This window comes from Lissotriton vulgaris, chromosome 9, assembly GCF_964263255.1.
Source record: "Lissotriton vulgaris chromosome 9, aLisVul1.2, whole genome shotgun sequence".
Lineage (NCBI taxonomy): Eukaryota > Metazoa > Chordata > Amphibia > Caudata > Salamandridae > Lissotriton > Lissotriton vulgaris.
Window position 1 is genome coordinate 71,885,758 of NC_141697.1, and position 24,726 is coordinate 71,910,483.

The 24,726-nt window shown below is 45.9% G+C and overlaps 1 protein-coding gene across 3 annotated transcripts in view; it reads left to right on the top strand.

Moving 5' to 3' along the window:
- The window catches only part of PCNX1 (pecanex 1), a 580,339-nt gene that overhangs the window by 294,171 nt on the left and 261,442 nt on the right, over nt 1-24,726 (top strand). For all 3 annotated transcript variants that reach the window (XM_086937052.1, XM_086937051.1, XM_086937053.1), the window contains exons 16-18: nt 1,656-1,747; nt 14,436-14,545; nt 18,058-18,163. In XM_086937052.1, the coding sequence (XP_086793178.1) occupies nt 1,656-1,747; nt 14,436-14,545; nt 18,058-18,163 (308 nt within the window). The remainder of the gene's footprint in view (nt 1-1,655; nt 1,748-14,435; nt 14,546-18,057; nt 18,164-24,726) is intronic.

Here is a 24,726-nt window from a genome sequence, read left to right on the forward strand (position 1 = left end):
AAGCAAATTAGTAAGGAATCCATCCATCAAAGTTTTCCCCACCACCTGCACATTTGCGAACCCAAGTATTTTTGCTTATAGTCTGCCATTTTTTTCTTTTGAGTGGGCATCCGGTTAAAGCGACTATGCTGGTCGCCATTCCCACTGTCACCTTTCCAGTTTACCTGTCTCTTAGCCCGTGACATGGGCCCAATATTTATTTTCAAATTTCCTGGGACACCCACAGCTGTCATATGTCACTTTTTCTGCCATAATATACCAATCAATGTTTTTTTCACCAAATCATGAATCTTTGGGGTAGTTTACTTGCCCGCCACTAGGGATTTTCTTTCCTAGCTTCTGCCAAGGATGTATTGCTAAATATCGTGCCATACTTGGGAGTGGTGTCATCCCCTCAAATTCCCAAATGGGCAGGTAGGTCAGAGGGGGGTCTCGGGATCCAGAAAATATGATCATATTTTCTCAATCCTACTTTCACTGAACTTGTTGCCAGCTGAAGCAAGGTCCACTTTACAACTGGCCTGCATCACGCATAGAGCAGTGCTCCCTGCTGTCTTTCAAGAAAACTACACACCTCTTGAGGGCAGAGACCCAGACGAATTATGGCAAAGGCACCTATGAAGCACAGATACCATTTGTCTTAAAATTCCACAGATATTTAAAAAAATCAGAATTATCAAACTATCCTTCCCCGGAAATTCCTCCAGGCTGTATTATTTTATTTCCACGAGATAAGAGCAGTGTCTTTCTTCAAGAGATACAAGAAAAAGCTGAAAACCTTTGTTTGAATGTTATCTTTTGCTTTGAAATATATGCTCCACACCCTGCTGACCGAATATAGAGTATCTTGAGCTGCAGGCTGAACTGTTTCTTATCCCCACCTGTTATTCATTCCATTCCGGTATGTGCCTCGACTGAATAAGTAGTCTATCTTGAACAGTATATTGAACTATTGATCTTAATCCCTAGGTGATATTATTTAATCCAGTGCATGTGTGTTTTATTTATCATTGAATTTCTGATGTTCTACTCTTTTCAGATGTAAAGCGTTTCAATGCCCTAGGGTCTAGTTCGCACTGCAGAAAATGAATTGACTAACAAAAGGGGCAAGTCACTCTGGATACGTCATCTTTCTGGTTATGCCAAATCATTTGAATTCAAAACCATTCCCATAGGCTTCAATCTATGGCATGCTGTTTTCAAGTAATCCAAACCTTAAGAGTTTTTCCCTGGTCTAATATGATTGATGTAGTATTTTAAGATGTAATATTCTGAATCTTGGTTTTATAGTCACTTCTCTGCTTTTGTGCCTCTTCCCAGTCATCTCCCAGTATTCTCATGTCTTCCTTCCATTTTTACTTGAGTGGTTGTAGTGTGTTCCATTGCTGTACTTTGTTGGTCATACCACAGCGGTGAATTTGACTAGAGGTATCCACATTTTCTACCACACCATCTTCTTACCAAGAATGGTGAGATGCAAAGGAATTGTTTTGGCGCTCTGTAAACCAATCTCTCATCACTACACTGTACCTGTTTGGACCTCTCTTTTCAGTTCTTCATAATTGAAGCCACTGTATTTAAATATTTGACTGCAGGCTGTCACATAGTGGCAAATGGGTTGCAATATTTTGATAATTATTTTCTTTTTTATTTAGCAACCACAAGCTTGGTTTCGGCACTTTACAGTTTTACACGCAGTACTGTGACAGTATCACTACTCTTTGGACTATGCTACGCTGCCTTGAAGGTGAGAAACATTATATTTCTATTTCATTGTTTTGATGGAAAAAAATAGCTGTCATACCCATGGATTTACTAATTTTATCCAACTGAATTATAAAGGCTTTGAGTTATCACTGGTTTGATGGGATACGTTGTAATTTTGAATCTGATAGATACTTCTAGCCGCAGATTCCTTATATTAGAATTATATTTGGGCGTCAAACTGGATCTGGAAATGTTTCATGAGAAGGACCACTGTGTGCCGGTAGGTGACGTAGTTTGCGCTGGAAGTGATGTGGTCTATGCCAATGAGGTATTACCCCAGCGCACTGACATAATTTATTTTCTATCAGGGTCAGTCAGTGCAGATCTGAAGACAGCTGCCCTCAGTCACTTTTTGACTGTCTTTTTTTTCAACTTTTTGTCAAAGCTTTTTGAGACATGTCTCCTGGTGTGGCAGGAATGTCAACGAGGAAGGGTAGGTTCAAGCCCTGCTGCCCCTGTCCTCTGCAGATGTCGGTGATGGACCCGCACCTCGTCTGTATCCAGTGGAGCTTGAGCGCGACCATGACTCCAAGACCTGCATCAGTTGTCGTGTCATGCACCTGAGGGAGCGATTCCTCAAACTCCTTGCCACTTGACATGTGATACTATAACTGTCTCTGTCGAGAAAAGGGATCAGCTGCAGAGCCATCAAACATCGCAGTTGAAATCGTCCCATTCCGGTAAATCCCACAAGAAAAAGAAGAGTAAGAATTTGAAGCGGTCCTTGACTATACCCTATCCATCGAAGGAGTGTCTTGATGGATGGGGCATTGATGAGCTTGGGCCTGGGCCGTCTCTGCACATCCCCGCGATTCCGTTAGCCAGAGTGACCCCCGCCCTACTTTGACAATTTTATGAGGCCATGCACCTCATGTTTGGGCAGTCCATCCCCGCTTGAACACCTTCAGTCCCCTGGGTTCGAGAGGGGCCCCTACTGGTCTTTCACAGGCGGGTTAGGCCTTGGTTTCATTCGAGCCCCTTAGATCCACAGATGGATCCAGACTGCGGCATTTGACCCACCTCCACATTCCCTGGCGCCCGCCCTCCTGCTGCCCCCATTCTTATCCCTGACTCCGATACAGAGCCAGATGGGCATACTCCACCAACTGGAGCTATTCCCTCCAGGCCATAGCCTGCGACATATTCCTATGGGCTTTGACTTGTGGAAGATTAGGAGGTGCCACTGGACCCTTATGAATACCAGTCCATAGACACGAGGACACCGGGTATGAGGATTTGGCACATGCCAGTGGCCTGGACACCTCCCCATATACTGGCTTGTTCTCTCCTTCTACCTGGGCTACAGAGGAGAGAGCCTTATTGGCTGTGTGGTGAGGAGGGCGACTGATGTCTTGGACCTTCAGCTGCCATCAGTGGCTATCACGACTAACATTGTGACTGAGGTGTTTCAGCCAGGAGTCACCCCTTCAGAAGTACCTCTCCCATTTAATAAAGCCCTTATGGAAGTCCTGCTCGAGGACTGGTCTAAGCCCTGCACACAGGATCCTGTGAACAGGACAATTGCCTACTGCCAACGCCCCGCCCCAGGGGACCCCAACTTTCTCAATCCGCATCCTACCCCTGAGGGCTTGGTGGTCCAAGCCTGCAGTTCCAGAGTAAATCCTCGTGCATTCCCTACCACCACACCGAATAAGGAATCCAAAAGGCTGAACATCTTAGGGAAGAAAATATTTTCTTCTGCCAGCCTGGCACTGCTGTCGGTGAATTCCATGTGTCTTTTGGCTGTTACTCACATTCACTCTGGGCTTTGGTTGCACAGGTGCTGCCTGTGGTCCTGGAGGAGGCCAGTGCTATTCTCTTTCAAGCCATTGCTAACAGGAGAGACACAGCTAAGTTTCCAATCCAATGTGGGCTGGACATGACTGACTCGCTAGGCAGAGCGGTTTCTTTATTGCCTTATGGTGCCTTGCCCGGCTGAGAACAACTGGCTTTTCTTGGAATATCCATACTTCACTAATGGACATGCCTTTTGATGGCTCCTGGGTTCTCCAGATTGTCTGAAGGGGCTGCTCTCTCACCTTCTACCCGCCACTTGCGACAGGCTGACTCAGGACCACCTTTCCCTGATCTAACAGGAAGTAGCATTTCTCTTGGCCAAGGGAACTTGTAGCAGAAGTAGGTCATGGTTACTATTCATGCTACTTTCTGGTAACCAAGAAGGACAGAGGTCTTAGTCCCATCCTAGATCTGCACTCTCTCAATTTCTTCCTGAAAAAGTAGAAATTCAAAATCCTTATGCTCGCACAACTCCCTAAACCCGGGAGACTGGTTGGTAGCCTTGTAAGTTCAGGACGCATATTTACACATTCCCCTCCTGCCTATCGACAGACTTCACATGTAGTTCATGGTAGGTCATGAGCACTTTCAGTTCACCATGCTGCCCTTTGGTCTTACCTCAGGTGTTTTCCAAGGTGATGGCAGTGCCTGCAGCTCATCTGAGGAGAACAGGGGTGCCCGTCTTTCCCTACCTTGATGACTGGCTGTAGAAGGCTTGCCCATCAAAGGTGATAGTTTCCCGCATCCTGGCTGCAGCAGACCACCTACACTCGCTGGGGTTCACTATAAACGTGCCAAAGTCACAACTGACCCCTTACTCCAGTATTGGAACTTTCATAGATTCCCATTGCTTGTATCATTCCCCGTCGTCGGAATGGGAGCCTCGGTAATAATATATATATATATATACCTAGGTAAATACACCCTAATAGGTGTAAAAAAGGTAAAAAATTAGGCCTAGGCCTCATTATCTTTTGTAGCCTATTGGTGTCATTATGTAAAAAGACCCAAAGTCACCTTAGCAACCAATCAGATCAGCCTCACCCTGTAGAACCTTCCTGAGAAAGCTCAGAGCCTCAGATTTTCTACTGCTTCGTTGGTGACAGGGAGTCTCCTTAGAGCTCTGCTCTAACTTCAACTTAAGGTACTGTTTAAACAGTTTTTCTTGAAGGATTTCTTTCAGCTTTGTCATGGCTGATAAGGAAAAGAAGAGCCTTTTCAGGTCTTGTGTCACTTGTGGCAAAAAACAACTTTATACAGAAGATCAACATAAGGACTGTATTTACTGTCTATACCCAGACCATAAGGTTGATGGGTGTAGTATATGCAGGAGAATGTCTGTTAAAACCCTCCGTGATTGTGAAGGACGGCTGCTTCTGTGGCTTAGGAAGTTGGAAAGGAGGGATGAAGTGGTTTCTGGTGATGAGGAAGATGCCAGATCATCATCTTCAAAGACTTCATTGAAGAGGGGCGGATCGTCTGTGGACATTTCAACTGAACCCCCCTTAAAGGCTATGCGTGGGACCTCTGATGGGTCTGGCAAGCCAGGGCCTATCGAATCTCCTCACGTGAGTGTAAAGGAGAGGGAAAGGCAGGCACTGCAGATGCAAAAGGCTAAACTGGATGAGAGCTCGGCTGGGCCTTCCCACCAGGTTAAAGTAGCCAAGCCGTCAAAAAACCGACTGTAGAGGCCTCTACAGGGGTCAAGAAGGACTCTAAAGCATCTGAGGTGATTTTTTCTCCTCAGTCGACGAGCCATCCAGCGACGACGAGGACGACGACGAGAGCGTCGACGAGGACCTCGATGTTGATTCCGTCGACGAAGACTGGATCGACGACGGCGTCGTCGACGATAACCACGTCGACGGTTACCACCACGTCGACGAAGACCATCCCGTCGACGATGACTATTCCGTCGACGGTGGCAATCTCGATGGCGACGATCCCGTCGACGACGACGAGCCTGTCGACGATGACAGTTCCGTCGACGATCCCGTCGACGATGGTGAGCCCGTCGACGATGACAGCTCCGTTGACGATCCCGTCGACGATGATGAGTCCGTCGACGATGACGGTTTCGTCGACGATGCCGTCGACGGTGAAGGGACTCTCGTCGACGGTCCCGTCAACGACGATTCAGAATAAGGAAACGGTGGAGTTGTTTTCAACGCCGTTGACGACAGGAGCGCCAGAAAACAGCAGAAGGAGGAGGATAACCCCAGATATGACTTCTCCAAGGAAAGTACCTTCACTACCTCCACCCCTTTTGTTGGATGAAGATGATTACTCAGAAGAGGAGAATGAGATGTATGGGGATGCTTACAGTCCATCTCAATTGAATCTGAAGTACCATGATTCGGATTTGGATGAGGAGTATTATTATCAAAAGGAACAGCGGCCAGAAAGACAAGTTGCATACCAGGAAACCCAACCACAGCAGGGCATGGTAACGATGCCTATGAGTCTTTTGACAGACTTAAGGGCAATGCTGGAGGAGTATAGGAGCAGACAAGGGTCGCAACCTGTGGAAGGTCAAGCACAGGTTCAACCGCAGGTGGTGGCAGCACAGTCAGTACGGCCTGCACAGGAAGAACATGAGGGGGAATATCCTCGGCAAGTCCAAGTGGATACCTCGGATGAAGATGAAACGGGGCAGAACCAAGATCAAGACCAGGATAGTGAATGGAACCAATATATAGCTCCGGATCCGGCTTCACCAGTGCCAGACCCGGTCGACTCGCCTCCGGCTGATGTAGGAGGTTTCTTCAGTTTGATGGAAAGAGCCACAGCGCGCTTTAAGTTAGCGATGCCTACAACATCTACGGATTGTTTCTTGTACGATTTTAAAGAGGCATACCGTAAGGCCGTGCGCTCGATTCCCATTGTAGAGCACATATGGGAGGAAGGGAAGAAAGTGATGCAGACCCCAGCGACGGTCATTCCAACTCTTCCGCGCTTGGAGAAAAAATATAAAGCTCCTGATGACAGTCCCGCCTGTTTGATTGGACAACCTAGACCAGACTCGGTCATATCACAGGCGGCACAGAAGAAATCGCGGAATCCTTCGGCCACCCTCACGACTCCGCCAGACAAGGAGGGTAGAAGGTTGGACAACGCTGGGAAGCGTTTTTCGTCGATGGCTAGCTTGTTGGTCAGAGCGGCGAATGCCTTGGCGATCATAGCAAGGTACGACCGCCAGATGTGGAGTGATGTGGCACACTATGTGGATCTGCTAGCGGATGACCAGAAAGCGGAAGCACAGAAACTTCTGGAAGAAGGACAACGTTCCTCTTCAGAGATGATTGACTGCGCGATGGACATCGCCACCATCTCTTTCCGTGCTCTGGGCAGTGCAGCGGTTCTTCGGCGACAAGGATGGCTGCGAGCTACATACTTCCGGCCAGAGGTCCAGAATAGGATTTTGGACTTGCCCTTTGACGGGGACATGTTATTTGGGAAACATGTCGATGAGACCCTACAGGGTATAAAGAAGGACACAGAGACAGCAAGGGCTCTGGGGAACCTGCAATATAGGAAGACACCGTTCCGTGGAGCACGAGGAAGAGGCTTCACTTCACCTAGAGGAGGTTATCAGCAACAGCGATATTCACAGCAGTCGCAGTCGTACAGGCCTCAGTACGGCAATCAATACTATCAGCGGCTGTCGCAATCCCAGTCTTTCTCTCGCCAGAACGCTTGTGGACGACAGGGGCGTCAGGGCAAGGACGCTGGCAAGCGTCAATAGCGGCCTCCTGACTCTGCCAACGGTTCCTCCGCTTCTGGGATCTCCAGTGGGCGGCAGGATATCACAACATCTGAGCAGCTGGGAAGAGATTACATCGGATCAGTGGGTATTAAACATCATCCGAAATGGGCATACTCTAGAATTCCAGGAATTTCCACCTACAAGAGCTCCCCACGCCACTACTTCGAAACATCTGAACCTTCTTCAAGAGGAAGCTCCACAAATGCTTCAAAAAGGGGCGATCCAACGTGTTCCCCTATCACAAAGGGGAGAAGGTTTCTATTCAAGATTTTTTCTGATCCGCAAAACAAAGCAAAAGTGGCGTCCTATCCTGGACTTGAGGGAGCTCAACACCTATCTCACGAAACTGTCGTTTCGGATGATTTCACTCCAGGACATATTGCGCCTCTTGAACCCAGGCGACTACATGGCAACATTAGACCTGGAAGATGCCTATTTTCATATCCCGATCCATCCAGCTCACAGACGTTTCCTTCGCTTTACAGTAGGCAAGAGTCACTTCCAGTTCATGGTGCTCCCATTTGGATTAAAGTCCGCTCCTCGGATATTCACAAAGGTGCTGGCACCGGTAGCAGCATTTCTGAGGAGACAGTCGCTGGGAGTATTCCCGTACTTAGACGACTGGCTGCTGAAGGCCCCAAGCTTGCAAGAGGCATCGAAGGCAGTGAGCACATGCTTGAACCTCTTTATTCATCTGGGTTTACAACTCTACAAGGAAAAATCAGTTCTTCAGCCGGCAGGTACGGTGAAGTTCTTGGGAGCGATACTCGATACTCAGGTGTGCAAAGCCTTCCCATCGGAAGAGAGACAGATGAAACTCATATCGTCAGCCACTCGTTTGCAAAAGAGAAGTTGGATGACAGTCAGGATGTACAAATCTCTTCTAGGGTCGATTTCATCCTGTATTCAATTGATTCCGCATTGCAGACTGCGAATGCGCCCCCTGCAGGAGGAACTGGACCTTCAGTGGAGACAAGTGGAAGGTTCGTTCGACGACAGGGTGACGGTTACCCAGCGGATGAAACGGTCGGTTTCATGGTGGATGAAAAGATCTCACCTCACTGTGGGACTCAGTTTCAAGGCTGCACGGGCTCCTCACGTCATTACCACGGACGCTTCTCTTCAAGGTTGGGGAGCGGTCATGCAAGACCTCCAGGTCAGTGGTCACTGGACTCCGGAAGAACGTCGTCTACATATCAACGTTCTGGAGCTAAGAGCTATTCGATTGGCAATGTTGGCTTTCCTCCCAAGGATTACAAACTCAGCAATCCTGGTGCGGACGGACAACACCACCGCAATGCATTACGTCAACAAGCAGGGAGGCACAAGATCGCCACTGCTTTCACAGGAAGCCCAAATACTGTGGGAATGGGCGATATCGCAGAACATCACACTCGTAGCAGAACACCTTCCAGGAGTATGCAACACGAAGGCGGATACGCTAAGCCGCCTGAGAGCAGTCTCGCACGAGTGGGAATTGGAGAACGCAGTGATCAAGGACATCTTCTTCCGTTGGGGGACCCCAGCGATCGACCTGTTTGCAACACCAGGAAACAAGAAATGCCGGTGTTACGCAAGCAGGGAACACCATCGAGGGTCACTGGGGAATGCCCTTTCGATGTCCTGGTCAGGCGCGTTTGTTTACGCCTTTCCGCCATTTCCCCTGATTCCTCGAGTCCTCCAGAAACTCAAGATGGACAGGTGCAGGATGATACTAATAGCGCCTGCCTGGGCTCGCCAGTTTTGGTACACGGAGTTGCTTCTTCTATCAGAGACACAACCCATTCATCTGCAACCCAAACAGACACTTCTATCGATGTACGACGGCCAGGTTCTTCACCCGAACCCGAGCTCGCTTCAGCTGACGGCTTGGCTCCTGAATACAGAGAGTTTAACCCTTTCGATGCTGATGACGAGCTCAGCTCGTCATCACCCACGGGTGTCGTGTGCTGATGACGAGCTGAGCTCGTCATAGTGCCACTAAAATGGCATTTTCCAGCACTGGGGGGGAAAACGCCCAGCAGCCATGTGGTTAAGGATTTAAACATCCCAGAGGAATGCAGGACCATCTTGGCACAGGCACGAGCCCCTAGCACTAATAAGACATATAGAGCGAAATGGAAGAGGTTCCATTTGTGGTGTCAGAGGGAAAAAGTACATCCTTTCTCGTCAGCTCCGCATCAACTCTTACCATACATTCTATCGTTAGCACAAGCAGGTCTGGCTCATGCTTCTATCAAGGTCCACTTGGCAGCTATTTCCAGGTATAGGAGGACAAGATCGGGCCCCTCTCTATTGTCAGCAAGAGTAATAAAACAATTCCTGAAAGGACTGTTTAGAGTTTTTCCGCCAGTTAGGCCCCCACCTCCGGTATGGCACTTGAATGTGGTCCTGGCTCAGCTGATGAGACCGCCATTTGAGCCAGTACATAAAGCGGACCTGAAGTTCCTATCATGGAAAGTGGCGCTTCTTTTGGCACTCACCTCTGCAAGGAGAGTAGGAGAGCTTCAGGCTTTAACCATCAAAGAACCCTTCTTGCAGTTCAAGAATGATACATTGATCCTACGGATGAACCCCAAGTTCATTCCGAAGGTACCGACAGACTTTCATCTTAATGAACCAGTGGTTTTGAAGTCTTTTTTTCCTCGACCTTCAACCCAGGCTGAGAGGACACTTCATTCTCTGGACGTTCAGAGATGTTTGAAATTCTATCTACAACGCACAGCTGGATTTCGAAAAACACCCCAACTGTTTGTGGCTTTCGGAGCCCCAAGGAAAGGATTTCCTTTGTCAAAACAAGGGATATCTAGATGGATAACTAGTGCGATCCGGTTCTGCCACCAGGCGGCAGGCAAACCTTTACAAGGACAGGTCAAAGCACATTCCACAAGGTCGATCTCAGCATCAACAGCGCTGTTTGCTGGAGTATCCATAAGGGATATTTGCAGAGCAGCCACCTGGAGCAGTACGCACTCCTTCACGAGACATTACTGCCTGGAGGCGGCTGCAAAGGAGGATTCGGCTGTAGGACAGGCAGTCCTGAGAAATCTCTTCCAATAAGAGGTGAGCTTTCCTCTCTTCCCTCCTCCTGTTTTTTCAAACATTTCGTTTCTTATGCTTTGTTACTGCTTTATGGTTGTTATAATCTGTGATGTCATTAGTTTATAATTATTCTGTAACTGTGCACGAAATGTTTGAGGTATGCTAACTGCTATCTACTCTGATACAAGCTATGGGAATCTATGAAAGTTCCAATACTGGAGTAAGAAACAAGTTACTTACCTGTAACTTTAGTTCTCCAGTATTGGTAACTTTCATAGATTCCCATGCGCCCACCCGCCTCCCCTGGGAAAGCTCACTTTAGGGCTAGGTGATTATGTGGCAAAGCAACGGCTACGAAAATCTGAGGCTCTGAGCTTTCTCAGGAAGGTTCTACAGGGTGAGGCTGATCTGATTGGTTGCTAAGGTGACTTTGGGTCTTTTTACATAATGACACCAATAGGCTACAAAAGATAATGAGGCCTAGGCCTAATTTGTTACCTTTTTTACACCTATTAGGGTGTATTTACCTAGGTATATATATATATATATATATATATATTATTACTGAGGCTCCCATTCCGACGACGGGGAATGATACAAGCAATGGGAATCTATGAAAGTTACCAATACTGGAGAACTAAAGTTACAGGTAAGTAACTTGTTTCTTCTCAGACACTCCCTTTGATCGGAGCTGTTCTGGACACAGTGCAGTTTTGGGCTTATCCTCCCGAATGACGAGTCCAGGATATACACGCTTTGATACCGATATTTAAGCATCTATCCTGGATATCAGTGAGACTGACTCGAGGCTGCTGAACCTCATGGCCTCCTGCTTGTGACACATTTCCGCTGACTTATGTGGGTTCTGCAGTGGCACCTGAAGTTCCAGTGGGCTCGGCATCATGGGAATCTGTCCGACATTGTCCTGATTTTGGAGGGTACTGCAAACGATCTGCAGTGGTGGGTAATGAATCACAACTATGTCAGCGACAGACACCTCTCCAACCAGATCAGACCGTAATGACAGATGCGTCACTCTTGGGATGGGGTGGCCATCTGGGTGAAGTGGAGATCATTGGCCTCATGTCTCTGGCGTAATCCGGACTCCACATCAACCTAATGGAGCTCCGAGCAATCTGCTTGGCATGGAAAACCTTTCTACTCTCCATCAAGGGAAGGCTAGTGCAGGTGTTTACATACAATACCACTGCCATGTGGTACTGCAGCAAACTGGTTGGGGTCATGCTCCACGAATGGCGTCTCTGATCAAGGTAGTGCAAGGTCTGTGCACCATCACTGGAGTTTCCAAGGCGGCTGCCGCACAGAGACGCATTTAGTCGGAAGTGGGGCTCAGCCTACTGTGTGCCTTTCCGCCCATACCACTCCTGTCCAGAGTTCTCAAGAAGATCAGGAACAGCCTGGCCCAAGCTGTCCTTGTTGCTCCAGACTGGGCTTGCAGAGTTTGGTATCCCGAGCTGTTGAGCATGATTGTCGGTCCTACGTTCAGGCTGCCCCTTTGGGAAGATCTTCTGTCGCAGCAACAGTGAAGGGTTCTCCACTGAACCTGTCAACCGTCCGCCTTTATGAGTGGAGATTGAGTGGCAACAGTTGACCACTTTCAACCTTCTGCCTGAAGTCTGTGATGTTATCTTTTCAACTTGGAGTCCCTCCAACAAGACTGTATACGCCAGCCGTTGGAATACATTTGTGGCATAGTGTGCTGAGAAACAGTTTGATCCATTATCTGCTCACCTTTTGTTTATTCTAACCCTGGCCCAGCAAGGCCCTATATTGGGCACTTTGAGGGGTTATTTATCTGACATCTCTTTTCTGTGACTGCCATATAAGCCTTTTCTCTTCAAGTACCCTATTGTAAATAGCTTCCTTTAAGGTCTGCTGCACGTTTCCCCTATGTCCTTTGTTATGCCTCAGTGGGACCTTAACTTGGTTCTTACTTTCTTAAATGTGCACTTCCTTTTGAGCCACTCCAGGCTTGTCCTCATAGGATCCTCACCATCAAGCCTGCCTTTCTGGTGGCAATTGCATCTGCCTAGAGGGTCAGTGAGCTACAGGAACTGTCCTCTCAGCCTCCCTACATTTAGTATTTCCCTGACAAACTGGTTCTTCACTCGCGCACCCTTCTTGCCAAAGGTAGTCACCCCATTCCACATAGGCCAGTCTATCAGTTTGCCTACCCTTTACGCTCAGCCTCATCCCTCTAAGGAAGAGGAGAGACTCCACCGGCTAGACCAAAAGAGAGCGTTGTTCTACCTTGAACGCACAAAACTGTTACCCGTGGATGATCAACACTTTGTTGGGGTTGGGTATGTTGGAGTCAAGAAAGGGAAGGACCTTCAGAAACGGACCATCGCCCGATAGATCTTGCTGTGCACCACAGTCTACTATGCACTGGCCAAGAAACATCCCCCAGAGGGTTGGCATGCTCATTCCACCAGAGCAACGGCTGCAATTACTGCTTTAGCATTCAGAGTCCTGGTCCTGTACATCTGCCGGCAGCAATGCGGGCCTCTGCGCACACGTGCACTAAGCGCTACAGCCTGGACAGTTAGGTGCCTTAGGATGGGCACTTTGCCCGTTCGGTACTGCAGAAGTTTTTGGTGTGAAATTGTTTCACAGACCTACCTCTGGGGAAGTATTTTGCTCAGGGATCTAGTCTAAGGTAAGGAATCTGCTGCTAGAAGTCTTTATCAGATGAACAAGTTACTTACCATCGATAACGCCTTATCTAGTAGACTATCTAGCCACAGATTCCTTACTGATCCATCCTACCTTCCCTCTCTGCAAATGGATATCTTGGGCAGAGCTGTTTTCCTTTGAAGGCCCTGGTTTTGCACACCAATAGTCTGTGTTCTTTGTGGCTCTGTGCTCCTGGTGTTGAAAGTTGCAAAAAGTAATTGATGTCAGCTTGCTGGGGACGCGCCTATATAGGCACTATGCACTTCACTTTTGGCGGAGATGTCAGCGCCGCGTGGAGCCAACAATGCCACCTACCTGTGCGCAGCGGGTACTGTCTGACGGTTGGGGATAAATCTAAATTAAGGAATCTGCGGCTAGAATGAGTCTCTACCAGATAAGGCATTATCAAAGGTAAGTAATTGTTCGTTTTCGCTCGTAATTGCATATAGAATTCCATTAGCTAAAATGATACTAGTTCACAATGCTTTCTGTCAAATATTGAATTTTCTGGTCAACTTGTTAATCGCTGCTTTAATATATATAAAGGCCTATCGATGAGCATAAAATCAATTGTCATCTGAGCTCTAGCATAGGTAAGACAATGTCAAACATCAGCTTGTTCTTGCACCAAGCTGTTTAGTACTTCCATCCTCCTTGGAGCTGTTGCAGAACATTTTCTCCAGACACAAGCTAATTCACACTCCTTACTTTTATACACGGGAGCGGGAACTCTGACTTGTCATTGATCATGCCCATGCTTCCTCCATCTCACACACTGAAAACATCAGTGTAGAGTGGCTCAAAGGAAGCTGCGGTGAAGGATGGGTGAAAGCAAACTGGTATTAATTGCTGATAACTCCACATATGACTCCTCTGTTACCCAAATAAATGTCGTAGATGGTTCCAAGTTGCCCGGTGAGGTGGAATAGTGATGGGATGCTAAGAAAAATGTATCCATGGTACGTCCCTTTGATTAGACAAGATAAAAGGCTGCTCCACAGAGATGGAATCGGTCAGCTCCTTCTTTGAGAACCTGAAGGATCCAATCCTTGGTTATGGTAGCTGTAATTTTTGGTGCTATTGGGCTCAGCAACCTTAGTCAACCTTAACTAGAATACCCATATGTTTTCTCAACTTTTCTGTTCTTGGTGTACTTCACAGGTTGAGGTTCACAAAGTTCAGAACAACTGCAAAATGTGTGCACTGTTTTGTGCTTAGGAAATTGCTTAATACAAGGAGCTCTGATGGGGTTTTTGTGTGCTCTATCGGGTCTTGTGCCCATGGTGATTCTGAATTTGCATTGTTGGTACTACAGTAGAACAACCTGTATATATATCATGTTTTGAAATGTATGTTATTTTTTCAGGATCCATGGGATGCCCAGCACATACCAGTTCTTTTTTCAATCTTTTGTGGTGTGTTAGTGGCAGTCTCTTACCATCTCAGCAGGCAGAGCAGCGATCCTTCAGTGCTGTTGTAAGTATCTCCTCTCTATATTGAATGTGAAAAATTTAAATTATGATTTGAATGCAATGCCTACCACTGTTTTGATATATTATATTTTCCATGTTACTTCCAAAGGTATTTAAATTCTTTGTCCTGTAACTTATTTACAAGTTGGCACATATTTTCTGCTGCCCCTTCAGACCATATATTAGACTGCAACTTTACCTTGCTGTCCTACAAATGTTCCTGACTTTGTTGCTTTCAGCCTCTCAGCACTCAATGCCCAGAAGTCTATGATGAGGTTATGTTATGAGAACAAGTCCTCAAACTCCCTTCGCTTTCCTCTTACCCTACCATTGCTAGAACAGTTGAGTGGGATTGATAGCCTGAATTGCTCTTCCGGTTTTTCAGACTACATCACCCATTTTGGAAATTTTGCTCAGTCAAATAGGCTTGCCCAAATATACACAAAATGGTAGTCATGTGGAACAAAGGTTGTAAGTAGTAAGTGAAATGGAAGTGTGTGATATCTAGAAACAAAGATAGCCCCTTTGGTTAACTAAACTCATTAAACGATATGAAATGCTGGAAACTGTGCACTTAATTAAATACTTGCACAGTGATGCTTTGACTTAAATATAGTCCAGATATACTGTCTGTCCTCTGCCATTAGTCATGACTTGATTCTTCATGGTTTAAAGCAGTTAAAGCTGTTGAAAAGTCATAGCATGAATGAGCACTTAAAGCAAGGCCTATCTTATTGTCCTGAGACAGTGTGATCTGCTGGATCATCTCATAGGTGTGAGCTCAAATTGTTTGCCATTAGCAATGGAGATGAGCATTGGGTCCATAGCGGTCACTGGGCCTCCTTTTCAGCTGCTCAAGCATTACTTTGAAAAGGTCTCAGCAGCGTATGCTACATGCCGTTTTTGCAGTGGAAATCTATTTTAGATTCTTATGCTGTGCATTATTTTGGAAAGTAAAGGCTGAGTCTCAATTTATTTTCTTTTTATTTGAAAGTACATTTTTACCTGAAACGTTCACAATAAGCGATGCTTGCTGAGCCATTCATCCTGTTGGTCGTAATACCTCAGTGTGCATCCCCATTTTTTTACTTTTTTATGGCAGAGTTTATGAAACAAACAGAAGAGCTGTGTGAAAACTTGATAGGTGTCAAATATTTACCAGAGATGTACAAGGAGTTTTGAGTTTGGTTGTAGGATCAGCACTGAAGTTGAAACAGATACTGGCACTTAAAAAGGTGTTTTACCCTTTATGCATATGTAGAGATACTGGTTTCTTTAGCAGTCGTTGACCATAGGATGCCCAGATGGGAAAGTTACTACTTATTATTCTGTTGGCACTATATTGTTTTTCTACTCTTGTACAAAGTATTTGGTGATAGAGAGAACTTGTTTATGTTGTGCCCAGCACATCAGTGTAATCTGTCCTTTCTTAGGGTTTGGTTTACATCCCTCCAGGCCTTCATTTTATAAGTACTATGAGTGACAGTACCATACTAATATGGCAAGATTGTCCAATGTTCGTTTCCATCAGGGAGAAGCTTATCCTTGAGACTCCAGTGTTTAGCACTGCCGGACCTTTGCTGGCCACACCAGATCATAGTATGGAGCAAAGTCTATGCTTTCCTTTCTGAACCGCTCAGTCCAATAAACTAAACCTCCTGTTCCCTCGACCAGGTCTGCTTTTGTGAAGTGAATAGAAGAAATATATCGGTGTTTTCGGTCTCTGTTGCACAGACTCATCTGAGATTGCTGATTGGTGGCTCCCACAATATCTGTGGTTCCAGTGATGGGGCAAGACTAGATTACTACCACTACCACGTCGCGCTGAGCAGATGTCTGGAACTCTAGATTGAGCAAGTTAGCATAGAGTGAAAAGGAATAATAGTACACAAAAAAGATATCACTAGTGCTATTGCCAATCTTGGATTCAGAAATATGGGCGAAAAGAGATACGGTCACAATAATATACAGGCCCTCAATACGCAACGTAGAGAGAATGATGGTCAGTTCCTAAGTGCATACAGGCCTTCATGTTAAAAGGAGGTTTCTTTTTTAAAAAAGGACATTATTTGCTGGAGACAACCTTTAGGAGTGTGAGATTCCTTTTTTCAGTCTTTGGTCTTGAAGAAGGTTGCGTGGCCACTGAAACTCGCATTGACCAAGTTTGCCCCAGAGAGTTGGGCCATGAGAGACATTTCCATCATAAAGCAAATACTTCCCAGAGGGCTGAATCTTTAGTGATGAGTATTTATAGCATGACTGTAGTTCGAATGAGTGTGGTTGTGAGGTATGAATGAACGAATAATAGGTTGCTGCCGTTTTATACTTTTTTGTATTTTTAGTAAATCCAGTAAGTTGTAATAAGAAATGAACTCTGAATTTTACTGTTTGCAGAGATGAGTATTGCATTGTATCTATGTATGGATTTGTGATTTTTTCTATTCAAAATGTATACTCTAATATAAAATAATGCAATCATAATTGATAATATGAATTAACTTGCTTAAAGAAAACATGATATAAATAAAATAAAGTAAAAGAAAATATTGTTTGTCTTAAAGAATTGAGATATTGTTCTACATTGGTGGGTTACTGGTACTTTGAACTAGACCGGTCACAAAAAAAGTAATGTAGGTCAGGTAAGAGGTTTTCAGTGCAAGACTACTTATTAGTATTCTAGGGCAGGGGCACCTTAATAGTCCTGAAAATATTGTCACTGCTGCATGAGGTACCTGCTGTTCATTTACACTATTGCTGGTGACCTGACTTTGCCACAGAACACACTACAAAACGTATAATTTGCGGCAGGATCTAGAAAGACCGAGAGCAAAAGAGTATGAATGACTGGACTAATGAAATGAAAGTGAATAAAATACATTCATTTAAAAGGGTGGGTTCAGCTTGGCACAGAGACCAGCACGAATTATGCAAATTCTATATGCAAATTTGTGGTTTTTAGGAAGATGGCTGCCGTACTCCTCTGCAGCATGCTGTTGTAAGTGGAAAGAGTGTGTGCAGTAGCCTATCTAGAGGTGCACATTTAATGCTGCGTTATCAGTGTCATTTTACAGGATGAGCAAGTCCAGCTAAGGTGGGGAAAACACAGTTAAAGCCTACCATGTGCAAGTAAAAAAAACCTAGGGACAATAGAAATATCCTAATCCTGTTTAACATAAGGGAGGAAATGGCGAATGGGCAAAGGGATTCAAATCATCAAGGGGAGGAGGAAGGAGGTTAGATGGAAGAAGAGGTACGTGCGGAACTCCTGTTAAAACAAGGATGGGACATTGAAACAGTGTTATGTAGGCAAGTTTTTATTTTGAAATTTCTGGCAGTTTTAATAATGTCATAACCTAAATTGCTTCCATGTTACTGCATTTCTTGAAATCATTATTTGATGTGCTGTAGATGGCATTGGTTTTCTTTTAAAGTAATTTCATTCTAATTGTTTTTGTTGAATTCCTTACTTTTCTCTGTTCCAGATCACTCATGTGTCCATATTTTTCTCTTTTCAAGTTCTTTAGTACATTCAAAGATGTTTACACATACAGAAGACAAGAATCCAGAGGACCCTCTATCAGAAGTGAAAGACCCACTTCCTGAAAAATTGAAAAACTCAGTTGTAAGTTTTTGTTTTTGCAATTATACTATGTAACTTGTGTTTCCAAAGCTAGATTTGAAGCAGGAAAGGTATAGTAATCATTATTCATGGTAAATGTTTTTGTCAACAAATGGACCATGCTTTTTTCATCATTCGTGGTCAATCACAAAGTTGTAATAAAGAAGTAAAAACATTGTATACCAGAAATAACCACAATAATATTTCTCTTGATATGGACCATCCTTTTCTGACCTTTGTGACTGATGTATGGTTGCCTCTTTACGTTGTCATTTGATGCGGCAGCAGAAAATCCCAGCCTAGAACAGTTAGAAAGCCCATTTACACTGGTTACCACAAAGCAGGTCTCCTACTATCTACCTTCTGAATCCTCCCATTTTCTCCTTTTTTCCTCTTTTATGTTTTTAAATCCACATTCCCAACTTCGTTTATCTAGAATTATTAGCGGTATGGGATCTCTTTTATGTGTAAAATACTTTGATGTGTTAGTTGATGTGACAGTGTGTGAGAAAGTGCCTCTTTTGACATGGTTAGCACCACACCTTTCCTTGAAAATGATGTGGTTTCAATTTTAAGTGCACAGGGTCACTGCCAACTTTGCCAGTGCTCCTTCCCTAAAACTCTACCATGATTAGCAATTTTAGCTCCCCTGTGAGCCTCTAGTAAATTGTACCCTCTGTATCTAGGGCATGGGGACTGAAGGTCCCCACACCAAGGCCATGCGACTGCAGCTTGCATGCCTTGGTACAGTGAAAAAGCGACCAAGTCGACATGGCACTCTGCCTGTGTGTCATGTCCAGCAGCACTGTCCAAGGTATAGGTAAGTCACCCATCTAGTAGGCCTTACAAGCCCTGTGAGAAAATGGGGCTCTGTTGCAAGACTCCCCCACTTTCTGCCTGCCTTTCAATGCAACTTTGACTGTAGAGTACTGGGTCCCTGCTATCCAGGTTCCCAGTACCAGTGTTCTTTCCCTAAAAACATGTCCACAATTGGTGGTACTTCCCTCCTGTAAGTCCCTAGTAAATGATACCCTGGATACCTAGGGCCTGGGGCTGAGAAGGGTCCCCTGGGACCCTCTCACTAGGACCATGTCACTGCCCCATCAGCTGGCATATCCATGTGAGATGAAGAAAGAGGACTGATAAAGGTAAGTCACCCCTCTAGCAAGCTATACCAGCCCTAAGGCAGGGTGCACTGTATTCCAGGTATGGACAGATCTGCATGAGCACATATGCCCCTACAGTATTATGGTCTATTCCTTAATATTGTAAGTGCCAGGGAAGCCATAAAGGGGGGAAACAGCCTTTACAACGAGGCAAGTACATTGCATGCCTTTGCCCTGCATTTTTGAACGCATCTTTTTACTGCGAATATGCATTTACAACGCATGCCAATACCACACATTTAAGGTAAGTTGGGTGGGGGGGTTCTCCCTCCACAAATACATCGCTTTTAAATCTAAAAACAATGCGTGGTATTGGCGTGCAATGTAAATGCATAATCGTGGTAAAAACATGTGTGCTAAAAATGCGAGGCAAAGGCATGCAATAAATTTATCAGCGTTTTGCCGTCATGCAACCAGTAAAGAGTACATGAGCTGGAAACTTGACTACTCGAGTTTCCCAGCACCCTAATGGCTTCACTGAACCCAGGAGTGTTGAGTACCAAACTACTCTTCTTAATAAACCCTTACTGATGCCATGTTGGATTTATTTAAATATGTTCTCAGAGGGCACCTCAGAAGTGCACCCTGAAAACCTACCAGCTCTGGTGTGGTATCTGACAGGCTTTAGACAGCCTACCACCACAAGACATGTTTCTGGACCCCTTGGTCGCGAGCCTCTGCTCTCGGAGGCCAGAAACAAAGCACATGTAAATTGATACTTGTATAGCGCACTACTCACCCGCAAGGGTCTCAAGGCGCTTGTACGAATACCGCTGTGGAACCCATCCTGGCTTTCCCTGTGAGGCGTCCACTCCTGGGCACCCCCAAGGTGGAGGCCAGGCATCCTTAGCGTTGTGGGGGCCGTTGTGGAGATTAAGCAAGCTATTGCCCAGAGTTGCAGAGTGGGACTCCATGATTGGAATAGGCACCGGGGTGAGAATTATCAGGTCCGTGGAATATTTGAGGCCAAGACCCGCCGAGGCGGGGAATTGAACCCTGGTCCCGGGCTAGACCTCTGCATCAGGGTCTGCCGCTCTAACCATTGAGCCACACTTCTCCACCTCTACATTCTGGATGGAGATGTCACACCTCCTCCCCCAGGATGGGCACAGTAATCGAGACGGAGACTTCAAAGGTATTCCGCCTTTGTAATGCGACCCCAGCCTTTGCTGCTAGCAGCAGATTCCGACTCTCGGTTCAAACCCCCACTTTTGCTTTGAGAACCAGTGGGAAAACTTAGGAAGAATAGGTGTTCCCCTGTGATGCCCCTAATCTGGTATTTGGGTGACTTCCCACACCCTGAAACCAGAATTCAATGACCTACGAAGAAGTGCTGTGCTGCAAAGAAGACTGAAGACACCAACTGTCTTGGCCCCAATTCTACGGTCACTCATACCTTAACGCCAGGAGATCGAACCCTGACGCCGCTTTACTCACTTGTGAGCTGCGCGACTTTCAGTACCCCACTCTTAATTGGTTAACATTGTGTAAGCGTGGGAGGGGAGCTGGGGACACTCTCTATGCTGGGAACAGGTGCCGCAACAGTAAGAGGCTGACCAGTGTACTTCTTTAGACTTGGCTTTATTTTTAAAGTACGTCTTGTCCGGTAAGTCAGTCTCTCCCTGGCAAATAACAGTTTATCCGTGGTGATGGTGTTCTCTACACAGGTTGCCTTTGGCGCGGGTTGTCCTCAGGGGGTCGTCTTCCCAGGTGCAGCAACGGTGGAACCAAAGGGGAAAGAAGACGGACAGAGGGAGGCAGTTAGTCGCTAGTCTGATACTAATCTTCACCCAAGGGGACCCAGTGGTTGTGAAGGAACACCGGTGTTGAATTACAGGCACACTCGTGTTTTGGTGCTCAGGGAAGGAAGGAGCGAGGTGAGGAATAGAGGTAGGGGGAAGGTAGGGGACACGGGAAATGGGTATCGGAAAACACAGAGGAAAGTCACGTACGGGGAATCTCTACACTATTTACATGGGGCACTCTTTCTCCCCACCCAGGCCGCCCAACGCCGCCGTACCTGAGCAAGCCACACTCCTCCCTCTGGAGTGTGGCACGGCAGAACACAGGGTCGTTGGCATCCTGGCTCTCCTCTGCTCTCGTTGATTCCGGGTCCTCCGCCCTCTCCTTGCTCCTCCGTCCGGTTCTCCTCGCATTCTCCTTCCCTCGATCCGTCGGTGACGTCACACGCCGCGTATAGGGCTTCCCCCGTTTTCAGCCATCCAGGAGTGTCCACGTCAGTAGTAGGCGGGGCCTCACCGCAGTCGTCGTACGCCCACTTAAAGGAACCAGTGAACGCTTCCTCATTCGGTTCCTGTTGTAGTTCCCAATCATCCCTCGATGTTTCCGACTGTAGGGCAGAAGGGGAGGTATCATCAGGGGTCCAGCAGTCTTCCCGGCCACCCGTCCCGACCCCGTTACACATTGAGCTCCCGATCTTGAATTTGACCTCTGCACCGGCTACCTCTTTGCAGCTGGTGGTGCACTCTTGGAATTGATTTGAACCCTGCCTGGTGTTGACCAAAGAACCCGAAGACTGAATCTTTAAGTCTCGTATTTACCTGCAAAAACTGCTTGCTTGTTATCCTCCCATAGGTTAACATTGCAAAGTTTGACAATTGCACTAAGTTTTCACTTTTATAAAGGATTCTTCGTGAAAAACGTACTTACCTTTTTGCAAGCATCTTGGGCTTAAAATAAATGTTGATAATGTCATTTTCGAAAGTTGGTCTGGATCTCCTTTTTCGGTTGTATGTCATTAGTCACTGTGTGGATAACAAATGTCTTGCACTCCTCTGTGCTAGGCCTATGGCTGATCGCCACATGACCACAAATAGAGCACTTTGGGTTTCCATTGAGCCCTTTACCCGTCTGGGGGAATCTGTGAACTCTGTGCACGATATAACCACTTAGTGTATACCATATACAGAGCCATCACCCTACACAGTTCTTAGTTAAAATGATAAATGTCAACTATTACAGTGTGAGTGAGTGGTGTGGAGACACTAGTAAGTTGCTCCTGCTGTTTCTTTACTATTTCACTTTCTGCCTTTCTCACAATTTTATTCAGACTTTCGATACGCACTTTCATTTCACTGCTTTGTGTATGCTTTCTAATGTTTTTCTGGACCCTTCTGAAGGAATTCTGTCTTCATACTATCCTTCTCGACTTCCTAAAGCTCGGTACAGCCTGGACCTTAGCTCTAGCACAAGCGCGGAGATACCCCTTTGGGAGTCGAGTCCTGCGCTATATAAGCCTATAAATAATAATAATAATAATAACAATAAATAATAATAATATTAAGAAAAGTATTCCCATGTTATATTTCATACTTAGCGACCACCCTTAAATATTACTGTTTCAGAATGCTCTTCATCCACATTTCTGTATTTTTCTGTGTGGATTGTACCAAGAACTTATGATTTCAAATCCAGGCACTAACCCACAATTAGAATTTGCCTCTGACCACAAGGCTTTGGAAACATCAAGCAGCTGCCCCGGTTTAACCCTGGTGCCCTAAATTTGTCTCAAAGTTGCAGTTGTCTCACTTCATGTAGTTTATACAAGCATTGGTAATGTCCATAGGCCTGTATTTAATGTCCTGTGCCCTGCATTCAGATTTCTACCTCTTGTGGACTGGGGCTACTTTACTGTTGGATGTAAAACGAGCACCAAGTACATAGCTTTAGTAATTGATCCTTATGGTTGATAGTTAATGGAGACTGTTTGATTATGGAGGTGCTGTGGAAACTAGGAATGAATGAATGAACTAAGGAATAATAATTCCATACAAAGTGGAACAGCTGCCCTAAGGTGTCCCGCAGCAAGGGAGAACAACCTGACCAAGTGCTCTGCTGATCTGAATTAATGAGCAAGGGGGGAACAGATAAGTCTTCATCCTCTTCTTGCAAAAGACCAGATGTTTGAATATGTGTCTCAGCTTCTTACATAAGTTGTTCCAGTGAATATGAGTGCAAGTCAAGAAAGAGCATCCTGCCAAGCACTCATAAAATAGTTAGAACAAGTGCCATAATTGCCTTGTGTTTCATCCAGAGTGTTGTAACTAAAAATAGCCTTTGAGTAAGTGCATCTAGGATTTAACATAAGCGCCCTGAAATAAACTAAGTGCCAGATGTGCAGCTGTGTTTTGCATGGATACTAAGGTACGCAAAGCTAAACTGCATTCTCATAATCCACAATCTAATTTGTTGCCTTCAGATTGTGTAGAAACAGATGTCAGGATAACCATCCTCTCCAACTAGATTCCAGTGTAAAACTCTTTCTTAATGTATTTTCTTTTTAAATCCATCTCCCTCTTCCTCGTCTTCTAGGGAAAAGAGATGTCGTAGGAATAAAAAGAAAAACTATTTTTCCAGAAGGTCAAAGTCCATGGAAGTCTACACCTCATGCTTTGCCTCGGTTTCGCTCCAGAGCTGGGGTTAGTGTCAGTGTAGGCTTGGACGTCGCCAACACCACCAGCACTGGCACCAATAAAATCTCTTTCACAGTGCCTATGGCTATACTGGTGCCAGCATACCACCTTTTCCTGGCGCGGACTACGGATATGGCCTTTCTGCAGGCAATGCTGAACATATTCAGGAGAGAGTCAGTGCTTTCTGGTATTTGTCGGACCATATGAGAATCCCCTCTGCATTCCTCCTTCAGTGCTGAGCATTCTCCTGTAACTGTGCAGGTTCTTCCCAAAGCAGTCTGACCCTCAAAGGAGTTCCTGCTCTGCTGTAGATGCCGAAGTCGATCCTGGCACTGCTTCTGGTGTTGATTCTGGAGTTAACTGCACCTGCTCCTCCTCCTCCACCATTCCTCCCATCTTTTCTGCTGCCTGTGAAGAGGGTTAAATTCAGGAGAGAGGCTACGTGCCTTCTGGACTGGGAGCAGTATCGCCAAATGCAATATTGGGAAACTATTCATACTCTCTTTGGCTCAGATTTGGACCAGCAATCCCCAAATGGCTACGGGAACCTAATGAATATGGGCTTCTTTCTTCCTCAGCTACATCAGATCTTTTGGGCCTTAATAATATGCTCAAGAAAGCAACTAAAGTGTTTGAACTTCCTCTCCCTTCAGTATATCCCTACCTATCATCTTGACGGACGTGAAACTGTTGACTGCCACCACAGCAGAGCCTTTGCTCCCTTTTAATGAGGCTCTTGTAGAAGCTGTTAAAGAGCCATTGCGTAAGAGCACCCCATGCCCTGAGGTGACCTCACCCATAACAAGACGCTATGGGCCAGCTCCTAGAAATCCAGCTGTCTTGTCTCTTCATCCCTCTCCAGAAAACGTTGTTGTTCATTCCTCCTCTACAATAAAGCTGAACCCGGGAGACATTCCTACCCACCCTCCTGACGGTGAGTCGGAAAAGCTAGAGAGAGTGCAGAAGA